Below are 12,174 nucleotides of genomic sequence, written 5' to 3'. Positions count from 1 at the left end.
TACTGAAATTATTTTAATTATTATTTCACAGAGCTTAGGTTTAAATGACAAGTTATTTATCAGGAAAAAAATAAATCCAAGACAAACTAATTGCTCTAAAAGTTACCCACAAAAATTACAACTTCTGAGACATTAATTCCTCGTATTTGTGGCTAGGATCAGCTTTGCATTTTGGATAAACTTTGATGATACGTGAAGCTAAATATAGTTTAAATCCACTGGATTTAACTTTATATTCTAGAGTAGACCCCAAAGCTTCAGAAATATCATGTAGCGTCAGCATGAAAACAAGACAGACAGTAAATTGTAAAATAAAATACTGCATTTTCATCTGAATCATACTAAATATATATTTATTCACTGCTGTATTGAGTAAGTAAAAAAAAAAAAAATTATCCTCTCTAAACCACTGATTTGTTGCGAGCTGGGGAGGTTTGCACTGTAAATCATTTTCTCAGGTACTTCATGTCAGCTTGATCCTCTTTTCTATTATATATCAATACATATTTCATTTCCTGTCATAAAAGAAACAGAAAAACGTTAAAGACCATTTTTATTCCTATCCTCCAGGATTTGATTGACTAATATTCCTATCAGTTTGAATGATTCAAAAACAGACCAACATTAAAATTTCACTAATTTTAAAATTAATGCCTTATTATTATTTTTTTGGTATATACTGATGATGTCACTCAGGTTTCTCTTCCTGTTTTTTGTTGTTGTTGTTGTTGTTGTTGTTTTTGGCTCGTGCGTTCATTGTTCCGGCCAACCTGTCACAGGAGCTCGTGATCCTCGGCAGCTTCCCGTCTTTGTGGGGCGGGAATGGCTCGCGGGTGCTGAACTCTGCACCTGCGTCACGCGGCGTTCCACTCCACGGGCCACACTGAGCCCGCGGGACACTTTCTCTCTCTCCTATTTTCTTTCTCCTTTCTCATTATCCTTCCTCCTCCTCCGTCTCTCCCTGCTCTCCGCTCCCCGTCATTAGCGCAGCGGCGGTGGATCCCCGCTGCAGATGCGGGCCCGCGAGGCACGATTCTATTCCCCCCGCGCGCGAGAGAGAGAGAAGAGCGCAAGGGGCGCACCGGTAAGAAAATACAGCCAATTATCTCCCTGGAATAAGACGGTATCCATCACGGTGTGTGTTCATATCAGAGGCCTGGCAATAAACTTCAACTTCCTGTTTTAAACCACACGAAGCTGCTATAGGTGTCATATTATTATTTTGTGACGATTAAGGTTTGAAAATGTAATTTTCATTTTATATATATATATATATATATATATATATATATATATATATATAAAATGATATATACATATTTTTAACATTTTTTTAAAACTGATAACATTAGCATTTAATAATCAACATTAGTGTGACTCCATGTTTTCATGCTTTAAATCTGTGTCAGATTTAAGACAGAAGGTTAAGAGGTGTTATTGTTTTTTTTAATGTCACCATTTCTGGTGACATCGTATTTCCTCTCTGCAGACAGATAAAGGCCGAGATAAAACCTCAACACACAAATAATGACTACTTCATACCTGGCGTACAAGGTACTGTTTAAGCTGCTTTCATCTGAAATACTGATTCTAGTTCCACCATTACAAATTTAAATTGATTTGTTTTAATTTAATAAAATATGCTGTAATATATTGCCAGTTTCTTAATTAATAACAAGGATGATGATCAAAACCCTAAATCAAGTCAGTGCTAACCTTGGTGATGGGACTTTAGTAATTATTATATAGCTGACAGGAAATGGATGGAAGGAATGGATGGAAGAAAAGCTGTAACCATTCATCTGTCTGCTGCTTCAGCGCCACAGAAAACACTCAGCAGAACAAGGCTGATATTTTAGAGCTTCTAAACATCTGAGCCAGATGGAGGATCAGTGAGTCAGACTAGACTGAACCAGCGCTGCGCCTCTATAGCAGAGGAGAGAGGAAGGTTAACTGCAGCTGTGAACGCCCTCCCTCTAATCACGCCGCACGGTTTGGAAACACTAGCTCGCAATGCATTTCAGTCAGAATGAACGTCCCTGTTGATCCGAAGCACCGCAACGAATGTCAGATGAGTTTTTGGGTCAATCCGAGTCTAATTTCCCGGCGTGTGAGCAATTCCACTCAAAGGTGTTAAACAAGATTTTGCTAAATGAGGCGAATCCCCCCGACATCAACCGTCACGTTTCACTTTTTTTTTTTTTTTTTTTTTACACGAATGGAACTGACCCACGACCCTCAGTGGGAGAATTCCCTCACAGAAAAGGCTCGTGCTTCACACCTCCAATAATAAAACACATGGTTTATTATCAGTGTGATAGAAATGAAATCACTGGACAATTAGAAGCTTGTCTACCCATCATCATCATCATCATCATCATCATCATCATCAGCACCATGACAACAGCTCTATAAGAACAGAAAAACACTGGATGAATCCTGCCCCCTCCCTCACCCACCCCCTCACCCCCACTGCCGGCTCACAAAGATAAATAGGCCTACTGGTGCACCTATTTACACAACCATTCATTTAAATTAATATAAATAAATATTTACACACATAAATTAATGCCCCCCCCCCCCCACACACACACACACACACACACACACACACTCGGGTTCAGGAACCAGACAAACCTGTTTCATAGATATGATGCTCAATCACCCACAATGCTTTGTCTGTGTGAAGACACACACTCTCACACACACACACACACACACACACACACACACACACACAGGATGTTGTTTGTCGGCTGCTCACAGCATCTCAGTCTCAGGATGCAGGCAGGGGGAGCAAAATGGATGTAATACAGTAACCACCATGTCCTCGGGGGAATGAAAAGAACGTAACACACATGAAATCCCTCTGTGCTCTCTGACTCTGGCCCACGGGTGTCTCCCTCTGCTTTTCCCCCTCTCTAACAAGCCTTCCTCCTCCTCTTCCTCCTCCACCTCGGCCCCCGTGTGAGGCAGGTCAGCAGCAGCGGCGTAAAGCTAGAAGTAACGGTGGCGGTTCCGTTTGTCTGCCCTCCCCCCCCCCATCCTGTTCGACCCCTCATCTCCTTCTCTCCCCCCCCCCACCCCGCGCTTCATTTTCTCTGCTTCTCCTCTTTGTCGCCGCCCTTGTTGCCGTCGCCGCCGTGCCGGTTGTTGGGGGGGTTGTTGAGAAACATCTTGTCAAGTCCTTTGAGAGCCTCGGTGAGGTAGTTCTGGAGGGTGGTGAGCGCGGCGCAGATGGCGGGCGAGCCGAAGCCGTGTGTGATGAAGGAGAAGTGGGAGAGGCAGCTCTGGATGCCGGGCTCCAGGATGGAGCTGGGCCGCGAGTTGCCTAAGGGAGTCCTGTCCTGGGCCAGCAGGTCGGAGAACTCCTTACACAGCTGTCTGCAGGGGGGACACACACACACACACACACACACACACACACACACACACAACAGATATTGTTCAACATGTTTCTACAGAAGCTATTTCAAAATCATGCACAGACAAAAACATCACAAAGTCGTCTGCAGCCAAGACAAGAACATCAAGACACTTCTGCAGAATTTTAGCAGATAAATACAGTGCAAATACAAATTATCGTAATTTTAAAGATAAAGTCGTGACACGGTCTGGTAGCTCCATAGGGAGGAAGACGAGGAGAGCGTGTGCAACATAATCAGTCCTCAATTAATAGTTTTCATCCTGTTTTAAAAAATATATACATTTTCAACCCCTTCAGATGACGTTCAAGGCTCCTAACGTTACAGTGGTGATCAGATGAACTTCATTTTACTTCTGTTTCATTCGTTCGATTATTCTTTTTTCTTTTTTGAGAGATTTTGGGAAACAAACAAAGTGAACTTCTTGATTCTTTTTTTTTTTTTTTTTTAGGAATTGAAATATCTCTAATACAAGATGCATCCAGAAATACAAGATTCATACCAACCGGAGAGACAACTCTGCATCTAGAGGCCTCTATGCTAAGTAAATAACGTATAATAATTCAAGGCTTTTTTTAAAAAAAAAAAATTTAGATGGAATGTGTAAAATTTAACGCTAAAAGAAAATCCAGTTTTCACCTTCTCCTCGTTAAATTTTAGCAAAGGCCTCCGGTTTTAGTCCCACATTTTATATTCAAGAGACCTCTCTTTCTGTCTGTCTCCCTCCCTCAGATCCCCTTCCACCACCTCCACCACACACACACACACACACACCACCACAAACACACACACACAGCGGCCTAAGGGCAGAGCTACAGCAAATGAGTGACAGGCTGTGCAGGCCGAGCCCAGCTGGGGTTAGGGGAGTAGAGAGAGGAGAAGCCGCCACCTCGGGCAACACTCAAGGCTCTCGCTGTTGTTTTCTGATGACTTGAAACACTTCACTGCTAAATAATGAATTTCTAACAGGCGAGCACCAACCAACACACAGTATTGGAACAGGTTTGAATCTGAGCATCAAACATCCACCGCCCAAACGCACCGTTACGCACCGAGGACATCGGGATGCACGCGGGCAGATGGTTAATGCAGCGCAGGCCGGCTGAAACGCTATTTATGCAAGCTAAAAATACAAGCATCCTGCAGCTACCTGCGATCCCGGGTTTGCAGCTCACAACCTTTACGTCTAGAATATCCAAGAGAATAAATGGACATTCTTTTTTTTTTTTTGCACGGAAAGGTGAGAAATAGGCGTGAATCTAAAGTAATTGAATGTGAATTTTTTAACAGCTCAAACCAACAGCGCTATCCTGGTTGGTTTCTACAGGAATCTACGTTTTTGCCAAAGGTAATCAAGATCCCCTGATTCAATTCCACAGTTTAAAGGGCCATAAAAATGGATTAATATAAGTAACTTCTGGGGAGCGTCTGTTAAACGGATCGGCGCCGACACCAGAAGCACAGATCAAACAAGACGGCAGGAACCCGTATATCATAATGTCTGCGAGCTGCATAGGTCACGTTAAAGCGTCCAGCATCAAATAAGCCCCGTGTGCGCCAGAGTTAAAGGTTATTCCGCGCAATTTGCCGCTTGTAAGGATGCAAATGATCGCAGAACATGCATGACAATATTGAAATATATATTTTATTGCAATCAGAAGGTGAAAAGTATAACGCCTCGCTGCTTTTATTTGTCAGTGTCTGATTGCTGATTTTGTACCCGTCCCTTAAACGTCTGAACCGATTTTCACCGGCTTGATTCTCCAGTGTGACGCCTCCTCCAAGAGTTGTTTTCGCCGCAGGTTAGATCACAGAGTTTGAGGCCTTTCATTAAGAAAATCTCGCTCTTCTTTACAAATGTCAGCGTCATGTGTGTCAATGTGTGATATGGAGTAGACCACAGAGGATGGGAGCAATTTGCACCCCTGGGGAAGGGCTCTTAGAGAGGGGCCACAGGGGCCTCCGGGAAAGAAGAAGGTTTCATTTCACAACACATTCATTCATCAGAAACATATTTTTTTTCAACCCACTTGTGCTAAAAGTTATGGAATTCAAATCAAATATTTAAAAAACAATGTCAAGGAACTAAATCTTTAAAATGTAGTGCTTTTAGACCGTCAGTGTGTGACGGGTGTGACGTGTTAGGAGCATAAATACCTGAAACTGACTGGATTATTTGTCAAACTTGGGATCCTGATCTTTTCATTCCAAATTTAAGAACATAATATCATTTCTGCTGGTACCCCCCACCCCCTCGCTGCAGACGCGTGTTCTATATTCTATGACGCTCTATAAAGACTAGGAGGGAAAAGAATCTAATCAAACGCTCCATCAAACTCACTTTGTCGCCAGCAGCATGTTTTTCCGTGTGTGCAGCTCATTGGGGTCCGCGTGCTGCCGGTTGAGGTACTCGCTCACGGCTTTGGTGGGAAACTCCGTCTCACAGATGTAACCGAAATCCCGGGCCAGGTGGACCGCTTCACCTGGGGGAGGGTTATGGGTTTAGTCACAGGAACAGTGATATAACCTACAGAGAATGTAAATATTAAGATGGATATTCTGGTCTCTCCAGTTTTTGCCTTTTATTGTTTAATATCCCTGCAATGTTGTCACCTTAGCTGATGCAAAAACGACAGCAAGTGATCATTCTGACTGAAAACTAGATGTAAGTTTAAATAACCATCATTATTTATGCATATTAAAAAATAATAAGTGATATTGTGGGGCGGGGGGTGAGGAAGTGTGGACTGGATTCAATTTAAAAGTAAATGGAAAGTAAGGAAAGAAAATGACAAACCAAAAGGAACCAAAAGCAAACTTTTTTTAAATGTAAAATTAAAAGATTATGCTCTTGAAATGAACATAAGACCTGATTTGTGTGGATTTAAATAAAAGGATTATAATAAAATACAAGATGGATGGGCCATGCTGCTTCCACACCAGCCAAACTTCAGCCTTGAATAAAATCTGTATTTATTAGAATATAATAACTCTATCTACTTGATCAATACCTTATAAAAATGTATATCACTGACATGAAGCTGTCTAAGCCGTGCTCTGGTTACAGGCTTTTTATTGTCAGGCTTGTGGGGTCATGACCTTTACAGTCTACAGGCTGATCAGTTTCATAACAACTGTCATGCCCCATCATCCCCAAAGGGAGGCAAGATAAATAATAAAATATTTGGTGTCTATAATTTCCTTGGATGCTCAATCATTCACCTTCCACCAGAGACGTTAGCAACGTGACGTTGGCAGCTTTACGCCTCCCAGCAGGTAGATTGAGTCCAATCTTCTCCAGTTTTTCTCTCAGACATTTCCCACCGTTTTTAGATTTTGCTCTGTGGAAACAAATGAAAAAAAAAATAAAAAATCATTTTAATATTTTAAATTTAAAATTATTCTAAAATGTCTATGAAACCTCTCATTTAGAATTCCTTTAAAAGCCTAAACTAAATAAACGCTAATTCTGCAGATGTTTTGTTCCATGTCAATCCGGCCCAACCATTTAATTAACGGACGTGATTCGTGAACGACGCGCTCCGGGAGGAGGATGCTGCGGTCACCTTCTCAACACGCCCCCCAGCAGGGAGGCGTTGAGGCACTCGGGCGGAGACAGTCTCCTCTGCACCTCCCCGACGGTCACTTTGTACTTGGAGGTCGAGCTGAGCAGCGACAGGCGGCCCGGTACCGAGCAGAACACCTCGTTGATGTTCACGGTCACACCACCGATCAGCCCGTCCTTTCCGAGCATCAGGGATCCCATGTTCTTCGGTGGCATGGGGACTGGAAGAGGAAGAGGAAACAGAAAGAGGAAGAGGAAACGGAAAGAGGACTTGAGTGGTTCTCCTATAATAAAACTCTTATAATAAAACTTGCGCGCAGAGGGCGGCCCCAGCCTAATGACGCGCCCACGCACCGGGCATTTGCTGTTATTTAATGTCCCGCGACATTCCCATTATTGTATTATCGATTGTTGATTGGCTCGCGCTCTCACATCGCATTAACCACCTCCCTGTCTCTTCTGCACGGCCGGTTTAACTCCCACCAGCAGCACTCAAGTGTTCCCTCATCCCCGCGCCGTGATGGCGCAAAAAAAAAAAAAAAAAAAAAAAAAGGAGCCATCCTTGTGCAGTGCGTGATCCGCGTCCGGCGTGAGGCGGGTTTGATGGCTCCGCGGGGGATAATACCGCAGATTAGCTCTAAACGAGCTCACGACATCTCCGTGAGCGCTGCCATTTATTACATCAGCGGCTTAAATGCCCCGCGGGGAGCTCAGTCACTCAACACCCCGTAACTAAATCACCGCACATCATCAGGGCGAGAGCCTGGCAGCCTGTCAGCCACACACTGCCTGCCAGTCAAGACGCGGGGATCGTTAACGCTCCTCATTTTATACCACAAAAGACAAGGAATGCCTTAGTTCCGTTTATTAGTCCAAAATGTCTAAATAAGCAGCGCCTCGTCAAGAACCCAATAAGAGTGTGATTGTAGTTTTACATCCCATGAATCCTAAAAATTCTTAAGCACACAAAAGTAATTTATTTAACGGTAGAAGTTATAACTTGAATTATTTATCACCTCACTATTAACAATCTCAGAAAAGATGTCGGAATAAAATGTGAAGTTAAAGACATTTTATTCTTGTATTAACATTTAATTTTTATAACATTATGCTGATGCATATAGAGGACAGACAGGTGTGTGTGTGTGTGTGTGTGTGTGTGTGTGTGTGTGTGTGTGTGTGTGTGTGTGTGTGTGTGTGTGTGTGTGTGTGTGTGTGTGTGTGTGTGTGTGTGTTCATACCTTTCTTAATTACTGATTGATCCAGGATGTTGGTTCCGTTGGCGTCTTCAATTGTCTTGATAAAATAAAAAAAACACACACACTAAATATTATTATAGTCAGTTCACGGATCCGTAATTTCATCACAGAGAAAAAGATTAATATGAACATAAAACATGTTTGGAATTTTTTTTCCCTTAAATTCAATCCCATCTTGAAAGATTCATCTAAAAACAGACGCGGCAAACAAATCAGCTTTATAATCCATCGTCTGTTTTATTCATCACGACGTGGCTCGTATATTCTCCCCAAATTTAAAAGCCTCGTTCATGAAAAGTCATTCATCAATCCGCGAGAATAATTACTTGTTAAATAGACTTGATGTTCCTGCACGCTGCTATAAAAAGAAGAAAAAAAACAAGAAAAACAAATTCATGCGGGGTTAATAAATGCGTGACACGAACGCGGAAGGCCAGAAATTAGAGTCTATTGTGGAGGTTAAATGGCAAATAATTCGAGATGGTGATGGCCTGAGGGGGAACGAGAAGCAGATGAAATCCTACCGACTATTAAACCTTAGATGGGACAAAACGCACAAAAAAACATCCGTATCATCTAGTAAAACAAAAATAACACCTTAGAAATGTATTCATTCAATTATAACGACACAACAATAATAAAATAATATTTTTTAAAAAATAAAATATTAAACACATTCAGACTTCGTTTTTTATGAACTTAGTCAACATGGCAGTAAAAGCGCGTTCATTTAAATGAACATAAAAACATTTCCGTGTTCTCAGGTCTGTGGACACTTTGGTTCAGCCGGGGGCCATTCAGGCTCCAGCTGCCCCGAAGGAGCTGCTCCGAGTTCACTGACCTCAGCTATCAGTCACGGTAACAATGAAGGCCAAAGCTACCAATGATCACTAATCAATTATCAATTCCTTTCACTTCCAAAAATATATGGAAGGATTTTAATTTAATAATTGTCAGCCAAGATTATTTTGGTCAGGCAAAAGTTGCGGTGGATGTCTTTCACTTCCGGCTTTAATGTCATTATTTTATCATTATTTTATCATTATTATACATTATATTTTATATCCACCATTGTGATTTTTAAAGATAACATAAATCATAATTTAACTGCAGTGTTATTTTTGTTTCCTCCTGACTAAAGTCGTTCTCCATCAACACACAAACTTCCTTAAAATAACTGTTGGATAATCAAGCAAATTTAAAAAAAAAAAAAAAAAAGTAAAATTCCAAGCTTTTGTAAATTTCCCTCTGCCAGCTGAGATCTTGGACCAACCTGAACATCCTCCATGCCGTGGAGCCCGTGGAGCAGTCCGTCTCCCATACCGGGCTCCAGTCCGTGGTGAGCGGAGTGCAGCAGCACGTCAGGCCGCCGAACGCCACCGTAATCCCGCCGTGGCTCCAGCCCGGACAGCTGAGGCAACGAGGCCCGAGGCTGCGCCAGAAGAGCGGAGCCATCCATGCGCTCCCCGGTGACGTCCTGCCGTTGCCTCGCCCCCCATGCGCCCTGTTGGCTCTGGTGCAGGGAGTTCAGGGAGTAAGGGTCGCTGACGTGGGAGTACGGGTCCTGGCTCTGGTAGTGAGCGAGCGGCTGGTAGGGCGGCGGAAAGTACGGAGGCTGGAAATCCGAAGAGGGCGCATGAGACAGCGGTGGCGCGCTGGAGTAGGGTCCAGCGTGAGATACCGAACCCAGCTGGGACAGGCGTGAGCTGTGGCTCGAAACACCGTCATGTCGGTCCTTGAGGAAGGCGAAGAAGAAGAAAAAACGTCAACACTCATAGAATAAGGAGCACATTTTAACAAAATGAACCCATATGGAGGCCTTGATGCGTTTAATCGCTAAAGCCCAACTCGCGCTGAAATGTCTCAAAAATAAGCACATTTTTCCTGGAAATAAATCGGACCCGGAGGAAAATTTGATAGTTTTGGTTTTGAAATGACTCACACCTCTTAGCAAAATGTGCCCATTCACCATCTGCTCAAATAGATTGTGAGGGAAGACAACTCACCGCAGCGGAGTAGGAATGAACCAACATCTGTAAACCCTCCTTTGGCGTCACAAGCGCGTCTCACCGTAACACAGCAGGACGGGGGGGAAAAGAGCTTTTCTGGTCGAGATAGCCAAACTCGTTCCAGGTTTTTAAAAAAAAACAAACTTCCAGTTAATATCTTGCACGTAGGGCCTGGTCTACATCTCCATCCTGATCCTTCCTCCGCCCGGAGCTGCAACCGCTCTAAGTGTGAACACGGAGCTCCCGCCTCTACCCCCGGTACACGGTGTAATTGTTATTCATGACTGAGACTTACAGGAATATTAATGTGCGCAAGGCGAGGGACTGGCGACATATGGAGCGTGAAGCCTCCCGCGCAACCCTGAGTGACGTTTTTAAAAATTCCACGGAGAGCCGAAACGACGCGCGAACAGCAGGAGATGGAGAGAGTAGTCTCTGTCGCAGGAGAAAAGGGGAACAGGGTGAGCAGGACCCGTGAGGAATTCCTCATCATAAAAAAAAAAAAAAATCCACACTCTGGGGGGGGTATTTCCGGGTATAATCTGACGCAGGGAGATCGCGCCTTTTGGAGACACTTCGCGTGAATTATTTCTGCACAAACAGACTTTGACGGTAAAACACACACGATTTAAGTTGGTGAATAACACTTTTAGTCTAGCGTGATCACCGTCGGGGTCAAGGTGTTTTCTCCTCCATCAGATACAAACATTGCGCAAACGTAAAGGCATTTACGCTTCCTCCGTAGCGAGGATCAGGTCACTTTTACGCACAGGCGCATCTTCCGTTTTAGAGCGATTTAAACTGAAGCCTTCCAACACAAACACTCTTGATGTGCTGCACATGTCCTTTATCTGCCCACTGAAACACTCCACACACACTCCAGGGCGCACGCAGGACTCGCGTGTGTCACAAGTCAAAAGAAGCGATTACGCTTCACATTGTCGGCCAAACAGGGGCCCCTCTTGGCCCTATTGGACGACTTGTTTAACAACCTCACAGCTCCCCCCCCCCTCTCTCCCTCACGCCGTGGGAGAAAAGCCATGTGCGGCGGGAGACGAGGCTCTCCCACCGGGATGAGCCGAGGGGGCCCTCGCAAGTTGCCCTTTTCTTCGCCTGCTTTGTGCTGGAGCCCATTCAGAGCAGCTTTTCGCCCCCGCGTACGGCGGTATTTCTCCTTCTCGACCCCCCCACCCCCACCCCACCCTCCCCTCCCTCCTCGCTCATTTTTAAAAATTATTGTCCTGGATGAAAGCCAGATGATTAACATGAACCTCATCTGACCCAGCTCCGTTCTGCTGTTTAAGATCTGAAACTTGTTCATTTCTTAATCGATTATTTTAATAGACTTTCTTTTTTTTTTTTTTGGCATGGCCATCGGTCAATTTCCAAATTTACAGAAATTAGTCCATACGTTTAGGATTTAATTTTTCAGCATTTACACGATACTAAAATTCTAGAAATATAAAAATGGAAACGCGTACTATCATTTTTATACCCTGTGTTCCTGTTAGAGAATTGACTCCATTGTCAGAACAAAAACGACTGCAGGGAGTTTAAAAATAGCACAAATTTTTTGTTGAAATAAATGTGATGTGGCGACACATCCTCCAGTTGATATGAGCAACCATCACATCATAGAACAACAGGCCTCCAACCTCCAGAAGAACCCCCCCACACACACGCACACACACACACACACCACACACCTCTCTTCACAATGTCAAAAACTTCATTAAAGCCTTGAAATGCTGCCTAATGAGTCTCTCCTTCACACACAAACACGTGGACGGAAACGTTACCTCATAAATATCTTCATACTTCACATTCTCAACTAGTTTCCACAGCATGGTCGCTTCTCCGGTGTCGGTAAACCGAATGCAACCAAGTGAGGAAGGGATGTTTCATCTCCCTCTCTC

At 43.6% G+C, this 12,174-nt stretch overlaps 1 protein-coding gene and 1 long non-coding RNA gene across 3 annotated transcripts in view; one reads left to right on the top strand and one right to left on the bottom strand.

Annotated features, from left to right (window-relative positions):
- LOC137613021 (uncharacterized) overlaps window positions 1-12,174 on the top strand; it is a 49,355-nt gene that overhangs the window by 36,993 nt on the left and 188 nt on the right. The gene's annotated exons all lie outside the window — the stretch shown is intronic.
- On the bottom strand, window positions 3,092-12,168 carry tfap2b (transcription factor AP-2 beta). Of its 2 annotated transcripts, none has more exons than XM_068342463.1 (7): window positions 12,058-12,168; window positions 9,523-9,984; window positions 8,232-8,286; window positions 6,992-7,211; window positions 6,648-6,766; window positions 5,767-5,908; window positions 3,092-3,384 (listed from the first exon to the last, which is right to left on the bottom strand). In XM_068342463.1, exons 1-7 carry the CDS (start codon window positions 12,103-12,105, stop codon window positions 3,093-3,095), a joined length of 1,338 nt encoding a protein of 445 aa, XP_068198564.1. In that variant the 5' UTR covers window positions 12,106-12,168; the 3' UTR covers window position 3,092. The 2 variants fall into 2 exon arrangements, with proteins under 2 accessions (XP_068198564.1, XP_068198565.1); XM_068342464.1 differs by lacking the exon at window positions 12,058-12,168 and adding an exon at window positions 10,256-11,313.

Source organism: Antennarius striatus, chromosome 19 (assembly GCF_040054535.1).
Source record: "Antennarius striatus isolate MH-2024 chromosome 19, ASM4005453v1, whole genome shotgun sequence".
NCBI lineage: Eukaryota > Metazoa > Chordata > Actinopteri > Lophiiformes > Antennariidae > Antennarius > Antennarius striatus.
The sequence above is the reverse complement of the archived record's forward strand: the minus strand, read 5'-3'. Positions and strand labels throughout refer to the sequence as shown.

Excerpts from the sequence above, each read along its gene's own strand:
- tfap2b (XM_068342463.1), bottom strand. The coding sequence starts at position 12,105 with ATGCTGTGGAAACTAGTTGAGAATGTGAAGTATGAAGATATTTATGAG. Across the intron at positions 8,287-9,522 it reads ACGGCATGGAGGATGTTCAG|ACAATTGAAGACGCCAACGG; the intron begins GTTGGTCCAAGA and ends TATTTTATCAAG. Across the intron at positions 3,385-5,766 it reads AACATGCTGCTGGCGACAAA|ACAGCTGTGTAAGGAGTTCT; the intron begins GTGAGTTTGATG and ends TCCCCCCTGCAG.